This window comes from Pituophis catenifer, unplaced genomic scaffold (genome assembly GCF_029215685.1).
Source record: "Pituophis catenifer annectens isolate HBS135680 unplaced genomic scaffold, rPitCat1.0.hap2 SCAF_1, whole genome shotgun sequence".
NCBI classification, from domain to species: Eukaryota; Metazoa; Chordata; class Lepidosauria; order Squamata; family Colubridae; genus Pituophis; species Pituophis catenifer.
Window position 1 is genome coordinate 262,857,469 of NW_027256881.1, and position 13,421 is coordinate 262,870,889.

General features: G+C 36.9%; 1 protein-coding gene across 1 annotated transcript in view; it reads right to left on the reverse strand.

Annotated features, from left to right (window-relative positions):
- Positions 1–937: 937 nt before the first annotated feature.
- GAS2 (growth arrest specific 2) overlaps positions 938–13,421 on the reverse strand; it is a 101,368-nt gene continuing 88,884 nt past the window's right edge. Inside the window, exon 7 of the mRNA XM_070957547.1 lies at positions 938–1,156. Within this exon, the coding sequence (XP_070813648.1) occupies positions 938–1,156 (219 nt within the window). The remainder of the gene's footprint in view (positions 1,157–13,421) is intronic.

Below are 13,421 nucleotides of genomic sequence, written 5' to 3' on the forward strand. Positions count from 1 at the left end.
ACTCACAGTATATACCAGCATAAGCTACTTTCTAATATGAATAAACAAAACAAGCATTTGCCACCCATTTACAGAGGATTTCTATTATTTCTTTTTAATTTCATTTTGTAGATGGGCTATCATATTGGCCGAGCAATTACTTATGAATATGAGTCTGCCTGATGCAAGTATATATTTTCCCAACGTCCCATTCATTTAAAAGAATATGTGTATAGATTAGCTTGTTTCCATATAGGAATCAGCCTGGAAGCACGGAATAAACTCACCAATTTGATACGTACAGATAATCTGTAGTGATCAGCCTTGATTTGTTGAGGAAATTAAATGGGCTGTTCACATGTTTAAATGTTAACCCATGAACAATCATTTACAAACAACAATCATTGGAGCTGTACGTGATATAATCACAAACAAGGAGCTGTTTTTCTTTGAACAAAATATATATTTGTCTGGCATTGTCTATTATGATATTAGCTCTCCAGAGCCTAAGGCAGATGTTTTTCCCATTACATTATTCTTCCCCACCCGTGCTTTTTTTCCCACTAAATTGAATATAATCCTTTGCTGCGGCAAATTATTGGGAATCATACCTACTGCTTTTTCAATCAAATTTGTCCCATTTCATTTTTTTTAACACGATCCATATTGTTTTAATCATCCTACGAGTACATTCATAGAGTAATAATTAGGCTAAAAATATGTCTGTCTTAAAAAAATCTGGTTTTCGTAATTAACCTACCAAGAGTAACTTGCTATGAAAAGGTACAGTACTAGAAATAAATAGTTCTACCATTCAACAATCCATGAAATGGGTTGCCATTTCCAGTCTGCATGTTAAGTCCAGAAGTCCTTTCAAAGCATCAACTAATTTGACTACACATGAAGAATAGTGTGGGTCTACATATACCAAGTCCCCCAAAGAAATGAGAAGGCTATTTCACTTAATCTCTTTTTTGGTTTTGTAATGAGCAGAAACCACCAGGTAGCTGTCTGGAGTCAGGTCCTTGATGTTTGGAGACTTGTTCTGGATGGGGGAGGTTTTGCCATCCACCCGAGATATTTGCAGCATTCGGCAGGGGTCGTGCTTCAGCAAGTATCCTGCAAATGTCTCCCATCCTCCTCCTACACGAACCATTACATGTTTGTTGTGCAGCATCTAAATTAACAACAGAAATGAAAAAAAAAAGAAGGAAATTTAAAACAGCTGAAGGGCTGAATTCACATTTATCAACTGTTGAGAACTGGAAGGGCCTGGCTAGGTGGCTAAGATGCTGAGCTTGTCAATCAGAAAGGTCGGCAGTTCGGCAGTTCAAATCCTTAGTATAGATCTCCTGTGTGAGCAGGGGGTTGGACTAGATGACCTCCAAGGTCCCTTCCAACTCTGTTACTGTAAATATTGTACATAATCTTGTTAAACTCATCGTTAGTATCCAAATCTTGGCTAATATGTGGCAGGAAATATAGATTTTTATGCCTCCCCTTGGGGATATTGCCTCCCCAAAGATAGCCAAATCTAGATTCATGTGCCCTTTCTTGTTATTAAGTTCTAGGGAAATAACTATAACTTATGAACCCCTTCTAAACCAGTGGCCCCCAACCTTTTGAGAACCAGGGACCAGTTCCTTGAAGAGAGTTTTTTTGTGCACTGCTTGCATTCCGTGGATGGGGCTTCACTTTTTTGTGTGACCCGGTTTCTGGCATTCCGCGGACCCATCCACAGACTGGGGGTTGGGGACCTCTGTTCTGGAGGCGATGGGATGACAGTGCCTGCTTTGATTCTTATAGAAATTTGTTCTATGATATGCTTCACAGTGGGGGAAAAAAAGGAATGGATTGTTGATATCAAATGTACCTGTGGAAAGTACCTGTAAAAAAAAAAAATAGCTGACTGATGAGCCAGAGTTTAAGAGGGAATTCATGTCCTCTAAATAGCTTGGAAAACCAGATCAACTTTATTGGACGCCATCCTCATTTGACTTAGAGAGCAATCAGCAAGCAGAGAAGCAGATACAGGGACCTGTGTTTAAGCACTTTGGGCCAGTTGCAGTTTCCGGAGTATGTTCAGGGACCATTCCATAAACAAAACATTGGAGTAGTTTAACCTATAGGAATCACTGAAGCCAAATCTTTCTCTTTAGATATGCATATACCTATTTGATCCGGACAAAAGAGCCGCTCAGAATAATCTTTAGATTATCAAGTCACTAATGTAGTAACACCACCTTAACTCTGTTATTATTGTTCATACTCAGGTCTTAATTTTGCAACTTGTGATGGTCTTACATATTTTAGCACTGAATATACTAAACAAGATGCTGCATCAAAGAAATGTATTTTTTATAAGTCATGTTGCAGCTTCAAGCATTAAATGACAGCTAAAACAGAGAGCCATATTCAATATCCTATCCGGTTTATTTTCTCTGTAAGAAAGTTGAAGATCTATTCTGAACAGTCTCCAGCACAGATAGATAAGAACAATGGATATCTAGCACAATGGATACCCCTTTGACAATCTTAATCTTTAATCATCATTAAAATAGATTATTTTTTAAAAATTGGTAGGTTCTCAGACTTTTTTTTGAGTATTATGAGTATCACTGAATAAAAATAAATAAACAATTATTCAAAACTCCTTAAACCAGTGGTGGGTTTCAAATTTTTTTTACTAGTGGTTCTGTGGGCGTGGCTTGGTAGTCGTGACATGGCTTGGTGGACATGGCTTGGTAGGCGTGGCAGGGGAATAAATCTCCATTCCCTCCCCACTCCAGGGGAAGGATACTACAAAATCACCATCTCCTCCCAATCAGCTGGAACTTGGGAGGCAGAGAATAGATGGGGGTGGGGCCAGTCAGAATTTTTACTACCAGTTCTCCGAACTACTCAAAATTTCCACTATTGGGTCTCCAGAACTGGTCAGAAGCTGCTGCAACCCACCTCTGCCTTAAACCATAAACACAGTATTTATTTATTTATTATTTATTATATGTATTTATATGCCGCCATTCTCCCGAAGGACTCAGGGCAGCGAACACAAGTTAAGAAATAAGTACAATAAAATCATAATTTAATCCAAATAATTTATAAGTAGTAAATAATAAAGCCCAGAATCAGTTTCAGCCTATTTGTTTGAAAAGCCAAGTCTTCAAGCCTTGACGGAAGGAGCGGAGATCAGGAGCCATCTGGAGATGAACAGTAGTTCATCCAAAGAAAATATAAGTGGTCTTGCTTTTAGGAGAAGGAAAGTAAACCATCCAAAGCCTTGCTTTATATTAATAAGCACTTGAAAGCAAAATAATTACCTCAGAATAAAAACCTGTTCCATAATAACACAGCACTAGCAATATAAATGGTTCAAAATGGATTGTCATACTTATTATCATACCTACTAGTTCCACAGTAGAAGGGGCTACATTCTACTTCTGAGTAAATACTACAGAAGTAATAGAAAACCTGTTCACTGAGGGCTGCCTATTCCTGATGGCAGTGCAGAGGAGAGGGATGATTAGGGGACTGGAGACTAAAACATATGAAGAACGCTTACATGAACTGGGCATGGCTAGTCTAGTGAAGAGAAGGACCAGGGAGACATGATAGCAGTGTTCCAATATTTGAGGGGCTGCCACTGAGAGGAGGGAGTCAAGCTATTTTCCAAAGCATCTGAAGGCCAGACAAGGAATAATGGATGGGAACCGACCAAGGAGGGGTTCCACCTAGAAATGAGGAGGAACTTTCTGACAGTGAGAACAATCAACCAATGGAACAGCTTGCCTTTGGAAGTGGTGGGAGCTTCATCACTTGAGACTTTCAAGAAAAGATTGGACTGCCATTTGTCAGAAATGGTGTAGGGTTTCCTGCTTGAGTGGGGAGTTGGACTAGATGACCTATAAGGTTCCTTCCAACTCTGGTAATCTGAAGATAAAAAAGTCTTAGGTTTTTCATGACATCAGTTTGTTTGGGAAGTTTAAGAAGTATATATACAATTAATTATCACTGTCTCTCAGTTACCAAATCCGTATTGATCCCAGAAGAAGCAATTAAGCTGATGTCAGAAAATAAAATGTGCCAAGCCAAAATATATTCCAGAAAAAAAGTAAAATTTAAATATAATATTTTATATATTAAATATAAAAGAAAAAATAATTAGAGCACTGATAAAATTTAATAGGCTGCCTGTTTAGTAAATATTCTGGATAAAATACTGAATAAAACCCAGGAGAAAGAAAAGTTGGACTGAAGGCCATCTCTGCTCTTCAAACATCTTTGGACAAAGAGAGGATGAAGATTTTGCAAAAGTGGTCCAGAGACAATTGCTTCTCTTGAGCAGACTTCAAGACAGCAATCTCTAGCAGGTTTTGAGCAATGGAAGACAAGGGAATAGCTATCTTGTTCATTTTGCAAGGGAATAGCTCATCTTGTGCTTAGCACCTTTAAAAGAAAACTAGGTTTGCACACTTCCTCTTTTAATTATATTAGGAAATTGCCTATTAACTGCTTTTCAGCTCTTAGAGATCTTTGAATCAACAAGTCTAAAAACACTGGGCTGGATTAGTCTGCCTTCAATCCTTAATGAAAGAAAACTTTAATTACAAAAATGAATTAAACAGCAGAAAGATAATTAAAATTTTGATTTTGAAAAGTTTAAATGGGTAAGTTATAAAGAATTAATTATAAAGAACCCTTTGTCTGAGAAACTTGATCTATTTTAAACCTATAAGGGATAACAATTTCAATAATTGGACACTAGAGGAAACTAAAGTTTTTAATTAAAGGAGAAGAATACATAAACCTAATTAAGAACTACAGATTGACACAAAATATTATAACATTTTGGAAATGTTATATTGTAACAATTGGAAATAATGCAGGGTACTTTTGAAAAGTGGAATCAGAAATTAATATCAACAATGTCAATAGTGATTGTGGATGTATTGTGTCCAAACAACATTAAGAAAAATGGCAGAAGCTTTATTTGACAAGACAGAGTTGGCATCAAAAGTGGATCTAGAAATAAGAATGGGGTACAAGAATGACATGGGGAAAGATGGTTAATTGGACATACAAAATAAATTGGTTGATGCTTTAAAAATTAAAAAGGAATTACAATTAATAAACCAACAGAATGACCTGGGTAATTGTTTTTTATTGGATTTACAAAGATTTGTTAAAGCTTGGATGAATCTTATGAAAATGAATAAAAAAGAAATAAAGAAAAATTGAGCTTTATGACATTACATGGACTAAAAATAAGATAGAAGTCAAAGGAAGGAATATAAAGTTAGTTTATTTGATAAAGGTTTAAATAGATAAGTTGTTATTTTCTGGTAATTCTTAATAGATTATTGTTAACATCAGAACTGAAATGACAATATTTATGGATTTCTTTATAGATAAGAGATGGGACATAGAATAATTAAATCATTTGGTTGTAAATTAAGAGGTGATAAAAAGTTACTAAAATGTTTATACTTGTTACCACAAATTTTGGAAGACACTTCTTTACATATTTCTTTTTCTTCATTATATTCTTAATTTTCCTCTTTTTTTTTCTTTTCTTCTGCACTTTTTTCTTTACTATTGCTATTCTGTTCTTTCTTTCAGTTTTTATTACTTTTTACAATTGCAATTATCATATTTAATATTATTTTTTAAAACTTTGTAAATAATTTAAGAAAGGTGAAAGACTGGAAGCATGTGTGAACCCAAATTTATTTAATCTTCTAATAATTGCAATCAATGGGTTTATTTTTCCAAGGATCTCTTATATATTGTTTTATTGTTGATATCATTCAATTAAATAAAACAATGGGAATTACAAACTTGCAGAAGCTAATTCAGTTAAAAATCATGCTGTTAAAGACAACTACACAATTAGAATTCAACTGAAGAGTTTTATAGGACACGTGCAATTCAGATATGCCTAACATTTGATTTATTGGTTGGTATCTGGCTCCAATCCTTAACTAGAGAAATAAAATAATAATACGGGATGAATTGATTATAACAACAGCAACGTAATATAAATTTCAAGCACAACAGACTTGACCTTAAGGAAAATTCTCAAGCTAAAACAACTGCCACTATTCTCATGCCAAATTAAGAAAATATGAAAGATTCATAAACTCTGGAGGGGATTAATCAATGGAAACCTTTAGAGGTCATCCTTCTACCTAGGGGAAAAATATTTGGAATTTTAAAATGTGATACTTTGAAAGCATTTTCCCCCCAGTCATGGCAGTCGTTGTAATTATAGAAGGATATCTTGGTAATGTTGACATTCTTGCATCCATTTGTGAAATGTCAGAACCTTATGTTTAAATCTGCAAGGGAACTTTATCTGAGGAAAGCTGAAATGTTTTCGGTGATGAGTGCTCCTTTCTTAATAGGCTTTTGGTTAAAAATAGAATGTTTGTGTTGCATTAGGAAATCCCCTGCTCTCTTTTATTCACATGCAAACCCAAGGTCAGAAAGCTGACTTGAATGTCATCAGAAGAAACAAGTTAATGTAATACCATGGCTCCAAACAAATACAGAATCATCATCAACAATCTAGAAGAGGGGGGGAGGGGAAAGAACCACTCTTTGATTATTTGACAAAGTCAACAAATGCAAAAGAAAAAACGTTAGCATTTTAACCCAAAGTGCTTTTTCAAGAGGCAACTGGAGTTTCTTGTTTTTCTTTGAAGACGTTTCACTTCTCATCCAAGAAGCTTCTTCAGCTCTGAATCTCCATAGACAGTTAGCATTTTAATATAAACTGGGACAGTTCTTATGGAAGTGGAGTTCCCACCAGTTCCCTTAACCCAAATAAGTTGTTACTAGTCACTGTTGAGAAATCTGCCTCTTAATCTATTACACAACATCCTGAATTCAAGCAGAAAATCTTTAGACCACAGCACTTATAACACTGTCCATGGTCCTGAAATTGCTAATTTACAAATCTTCAGCTCATTACCTTTTCCTCAACCCTGTTGCCTAAATAGTAGCCGTTTTGGGATAGTAGATTTACTGATGACTCCAAAAATCATCATGGTTTTACTCTTTAAATTATCTGCAGGATCAATGGAAAAAAACCTTTCTCTTTTATTTTCCTTCCATGATAGATAAATTTCATAAATGTCATAAGTTGAATCTTCTATGAAGTTCATATTTGGAGTTTCCCACATGTCACAATTCTTTATAGAGGCTCCTAAAACTTCCATTAATCAAACTGAGTTTTTATATCAAACAGCATCATAATTATCTTTGCCTTACATCCATACTATTTGTGTCAAAAGTATTAGATATTTCTATATTCCAAAATAGCCCCATAAATATTTTGCCACAAGGCTTGCCCAAGATTTGCAAGCTAAGTCTGCACGCTGCAAAATAGATTATTATACTATATTTACTTATTTATTTATTGGTTCGATTTATATGCCGCCCTTCTCCGGAGACTCAGGGCGGCTTACAAGGGCGTTAAGCAATAGCCTTCATACCTTTGTATATACCTGCTTAGTAGGGCTTCCCCCACCCCCAGCGGTGTTCTTTTTTAAAAAAAAATACAAAGTCATCTTATTGCCCCCACAATCCGGGTCCTCATTTTACCTACCTCGAAAGGATGGAAGGCTGAGTCAACCTTGAGCCTGGTGAGATTTGAACTTGCAGTAATTGCAGGCAGCTGGTGCTACTTAACAGCATTTTAGTCTGCTGCACCACCAAGGCTCTTACCCAGGTTAGCACATCTGGATAGATTTTAGAAAGCATGTTGCTCTTTCTACATTTTTCTATGTATCTTTATGAGCAATTGTGTAAATTACTCTAGAATAAGATGATAACAAGGCAACAAATGGAAAAGAATGATAACCTCATGCAGGAAATCCAAGTTGTATGTTTATACTAGGGTTAGGGATAGGGGTATATCCAAGTTTACTTTACATTCCTCCAAGCAACAAATCCAATCATTCTGGTCTCACTACCTATGGAAAGAACCAGGGTTTCAGTGCATTTCTGAAGGCTATTAGGGTCAGGGTCAAATGTTTTTCCAGGACACTTAGAGGAAGATCGTTCCGGAGAACAAGCATTGCAGTGGAAAAGATGCACTTTCTGGATACTGTCAGATGCCATTGCTTCAAGGAAGAAACCTAAAACATGCACGTCCTTTGAAAGCCCATCAAGGACAAGTGGTGCCACAAGTAGGTTGAGAGTAATGGGAATGACATACTTATGAAACATGTAGTAAAATATGAGACAGGGTCATAAATGTACGGCTGCTGAAAGAATGCAGATGGAATGCAAATGTGGGCAGCTAGTAAGAGTTTTGAAGAAGAAAAGGCAATGGAAAAAGCCTTGTATGAACCTGGTAGAATTAAGATTAGTTGGCATGATCAGTACACAGCACCTTTAATGCAAATATGTTAGTTATTGATATAAAGCCAGTTTCATTTGTACTTTAGGTCAATAAATATGAAATCATTGGACAAATAAAAAAAATCCACTGCCTGTGAAAACTTTGTTTTGCTTTGAAAATACAATTAAATTCAGATGAATTGAAGTCTCTTTGCTCACATGGGGATTAATGAATTCACATCTGGTCAACTGATTTTATTTCTGTCCAAGTTTTATTTGACTTTGCTAAGACTGGTTCAAGAACTGTTGTTATTGCAAGTCACTAAGGATGACTGAAACAATCTTCTCACAGTTTTTTAATTTTCTGAAGCACAAGCCCATATTATCACATTTTGGAACATTGCTATGCTGATTGGGAAACATGAAACAAAATACCAAAATGAATATTTTGTACATTTGTATACACAAGTATATAGTGTGAAATAATTTGCATATGTATTTATATACTCCTCTTTGTACATTTTTAAAATGTACCAATAACATGTTTCCATATTTCATTTAAATTTTATATGAGAGAAAGAGAGAGACAGAAAGATATATATATTGCTCAGAAAAAATGAAGACAAAGGATGATGTCTTAATAGATCACGTTTATTTTGGGCATGTGAATTAGATTGGCTTGAATTAAAACTAAATAAAAAATTGATTTACTGAAACAAGAAATAGACTGATTTGTTTTACTGATCTGGTATGTCTTCCATTAGGATACCTTGGGAAGAAAGAAAGGACATTCATATAACAAAAGAGAGCTGCCCTCAAATGAAATGCTTTTCATTTCATGAAAAAGATATGTGAGAGATATAAGTCAATGCTTCTACATATGAATAAAGCCTGATATCACTATAAAGTGAAAATACTACATAAATGAATAATTTCCGAGAAACCTATTAGTTCTGCAACCAATTTAATAACTTGGAAATCCTCAAATAATAGTTAAGTCAAAGAAGTTGCAAATATGACATCTATCACTAGATGGCAGACATGCTCTGTATAATGTGTGCAAATTTGATACATCACATTCTAACCTGTGTGTAGGAGAGTAAAGATTTCATTGAAAGTGAATCATATATACATACATATACACATACATACATACATACATACATACATACATACATGCATGCATGCATGCATGCATTTAATTATTACAGAAAAAAAATCTGAACCTGGTTTGGTAATCCCATAAATCTTGAGGGTACATTTCATAGCTTCAAAACATTCATTCCTATGATGTGTCTATTTGATCCTAAACCGAAGTTGTAAGGGGTGGTGGGTTTTTTTTTTAAAAAAAATGGCAACCACTGTTCAGCATGGTAAGATAAGTAGGATGCAAAGCAAGTTGCTTGGATATTATTTTTTTCCCAAGCTTGGCATGGCCACATTCCTATGGTCTGCTCCAGCAGGGGATTGGACAAGAAGTCCTCCAAGATCCCTTCCAGCTCTGTGATTCTGTGTACTAGATATGCACCACTCAAGTATTTGCTTTTTATTGGGATGATACACCAAGAGCCTTGGTGGCGCAGCAGACTAAAATGCTGTTAAGTAACACCAGCTGCTTGCAATTACTGCAAGTTCAAATCTCACCAGGCTCAAGATTGACTCAGCCTTCCATCCTTTTGAGGTAGGTAAAATGAGGACCCGGTTTGTGGGGGCAATAAGCTGATTTTGTATAAAAAAGAACACCACTGGGGGGGGGGGCAAAGCCCTACTAAGCAGGTATATACAAAAGTATGAAGGCTATTGCTTAACGCATTGTAAGCCACCCTGAGTCTCTGGAGAAGGGCGGTGTTCTGTCCCCCTTCCTCACACAGGCAGCATATAAATCGAACCAATAAATAAATAAATAAATAAATAAATAAATAAATAAATAAATAAATACATACATACATACATACATACATACATACATACATACATACATACTCCTCTTTCGCCTTACGCTGTAGTCATTTGCTGTTCTATGAATATTTATTCCATATCAATTATCATACTTTTCGGAGTATAAAACACAATTCCCCCCCCAAAAAAAGAAGGTGGAAATGTCGGTGTATCATATAGACCAATTACAGCCATTTTTGGCCTCCCGAAACCCCGCCCCACGCATCCCGTTTTTCACAAAAATGGTATGCGCAGAGGGTTTGGGAGGCCTGCAGAGTACTCCTGGAAGACGGGGACAGCAGAAACCGGATGCAAGGAGGCCAAATATATATATATATATATATTTTTTCCTCTTCAAAATCTTGGTGCGTCTTATACTCTGGTGCGTCTTTTACAGGAGTGGATTCTACTTACCTTTACTACTGGTTTGCAATGTGATCGCACGCACGCTCACTTCGCTTTTGCTCATACCTTGCTTCTGCACATGTGCAGATCGCGATGATGACATCCAGGGCAGTGGGTGGAGCCTCCCACTGGTTTTACTATTGGTTCTTGCGAACTGGTCCAAACCAGGGGCAACTCACCACTGGTGTTATAGTCCAAAAAATACGGTACACTAAATTCATGAGAGAATTTTGGGACAGTGTTCTTTAGAACCTGAAATTTATTTAACAGAATTTTTAAATCACCCCAAACAAGCTAGGTGTAGAAATGGATGGATATAACAAAATCCCAAGTCACTGTACCAGCAGCAGGGGTGGGGGGAAGCTTTCTCACCACCCAAGAAACAAAACAGGAATAACAGAATCAAAATAAAACTAAATGGCTGCCCTTTATTTTCCCTAGCTATTATATTTATTTTATTTTATTTTTTTATTTTTTTTTTATTTATATGCCGCCCTTCTCCGGAGTCTCAGGGCGGCTTACAATGTGCTAAGCAATAGCCTTCATTCTTTTGTATATTTATACAAAGTCAGCTTATTGTCCCCACAACTGGGTCCTTAATTTACCTACCTTAGAAAGGATGGAAGGCTGAGTCAACCTTGAGCCTTGGCGAGATTCGAACCTGCAGTAATTGCAGGCATCTGGTCTTAATAACCAGCTTAATAACAGGGTGCCTTAGACCACTGTACTACCAAGGCTCTTGCTTATAAACTCAAGCTTATAATCCCCCTCTCCCAAAAATCCAGAGAAAAAGGTTGCCCCAAATAAGGGACCAGAGGCTCGTGCTGCTGGACCATAAGCTCTGCCCCTTTTGTGTGACTGGCGAGTGTCACCCACCTGAAGAAAAGGCTGGAGCTCACAGGGCCTTTAAATCTCAGAGATACCTTTGAAAGCTATTCCTAAAATCAGGGTGGGGCGGCAGGGGGGGGTGTAGGTCATTACCAGACATTTCTCCAGAGATAAAGCATTTCATAATGCAAGGGCCACTAAAGAGAAGCCCGTCTCCTTTTCTTTTTAAAACTAAGCAACGATCCCTCCCTCCCACAGCTATATATGAATCAACATCAGAAAAGGCTAGGGTTTTGTTCTTGATGCATAGTCTATAAATCCAGCCTGCTTATGAACAATGGTTTGAGTTTTAAGATAAGGATATAACACCCCCCCAGTCTTAAAACACCCATTTTAGTTTTTTTTCCCCCATCCTCATTTCCCCAGATCACGGTCGATGCTCCCAACTTAGTATTGGGAGCCCACTGTACATTTTTAAAAGACATTTTCCCAAAACACATTTGCAAGAAGAACAAGGCAAGGGAGTAATTGTGTTGAACTAGTAGTTGCTTCCAATTAGAATTGGCCCAAACACTATACAGACATATTTGGCTGTCACTCAGGGTTATACATGGCGAAGGCCGCTTTGAAGATGTAAATCAAAATTGCAAATGTGCACTGGAACCACTCTGGGCTGCAGGAACTGCAGCTTTCAAAACAGGAATGACAGATTGGACTAGCTAGAAATTTTAATTAAACCTCGTAAGGGAGAACTCTCCAGCTAGCTGAGCCTCAGCTGTGTGGCTGCCCTGGCTTGGATGAAGCACCATGCCAGAAAACCAGAATGATTTGAGAAAGTCATCACATCCTTAGAATCCATTAATTCTGCTCCCAAATAATGACAATGTTTTTGAAGAGACCATGGTGAGGGCGGGGAGGACAGGCAGCTTTAAAAATGACAGAACATATAGTACAGGATACAAAGCAGTGTGACCTTGGTTGCTTAGCAATGTGAGAATAATGCAAAAGAAAAAGGGGAAAAAAACCCAGAAACTATGGGGCCTTTGTGCTACACTCTTGTGAAGGGTTATGTTATGTACTTCTCTTCAATATTTGTGGTAAATTGCCAAAGCTCCCTGCATAACAGTCCCTGCAAACATGAAACATTAATGAGAAAAATGCAGGATCACTTTTTTCCTTTCTTCTAGGAGATTAAAAAGGATGGCTTGTTCGTTAGAAGACCCTGTAGCTTTTTAGAATGTCTGCTTCTGAAATCTTTTTAAATTGTAAACAAAAGAGAAAGGGCTGGGGAAAACATTCATACATTTTTCTTAAGATTAATCTAAGTGCACTTTATCACAGTTCCCAAGAGACACAAGATCAAGGCTACATGTTATTGCAACTTTCTGAAAAACTAATTACCCAGTTAATCTAAGCAAAATAGGTTGGGTGCACAAGACCCAGTGAAAAGCCAGTATGTTTGTATAATCTGTGGTCCTTTCTCTCATGTTCTTTAGGTATGTTAATGTACTGGTGGACAGTTGATTTGGCTGGGGATACTTTTCCTGAAACAGTCTGATGGGCAACCTGGATATTCTTCTGAGTTGGAACTATCAACCATAAACAGGTAGCTTCATTGACTTGCAAAGCTTCTTGCCAGCACTGACCATTTGACTGGTTCTAACTCCTCTATAGGAAGAGGGCTGGTTTTGAGGAGTCAAATGCTACATGAGGCTCTCTTTGCAAAGAGGTGAGAAACTATTGTTGTAGCAAAAAAAAAAAAAAAACTTGGTAGCTGGGCACAAAGAATTGGAATACGTGCATCTGTATTATGATGCATGTATTCCAGAGGATACATCTTGTTTCCTGCTCCTAGCTTTAAAAAATTTTTTCCTGTGGTGTCTGAGGTACCCCTTTCATTTGTATAGAAATGGTACGTGATACAT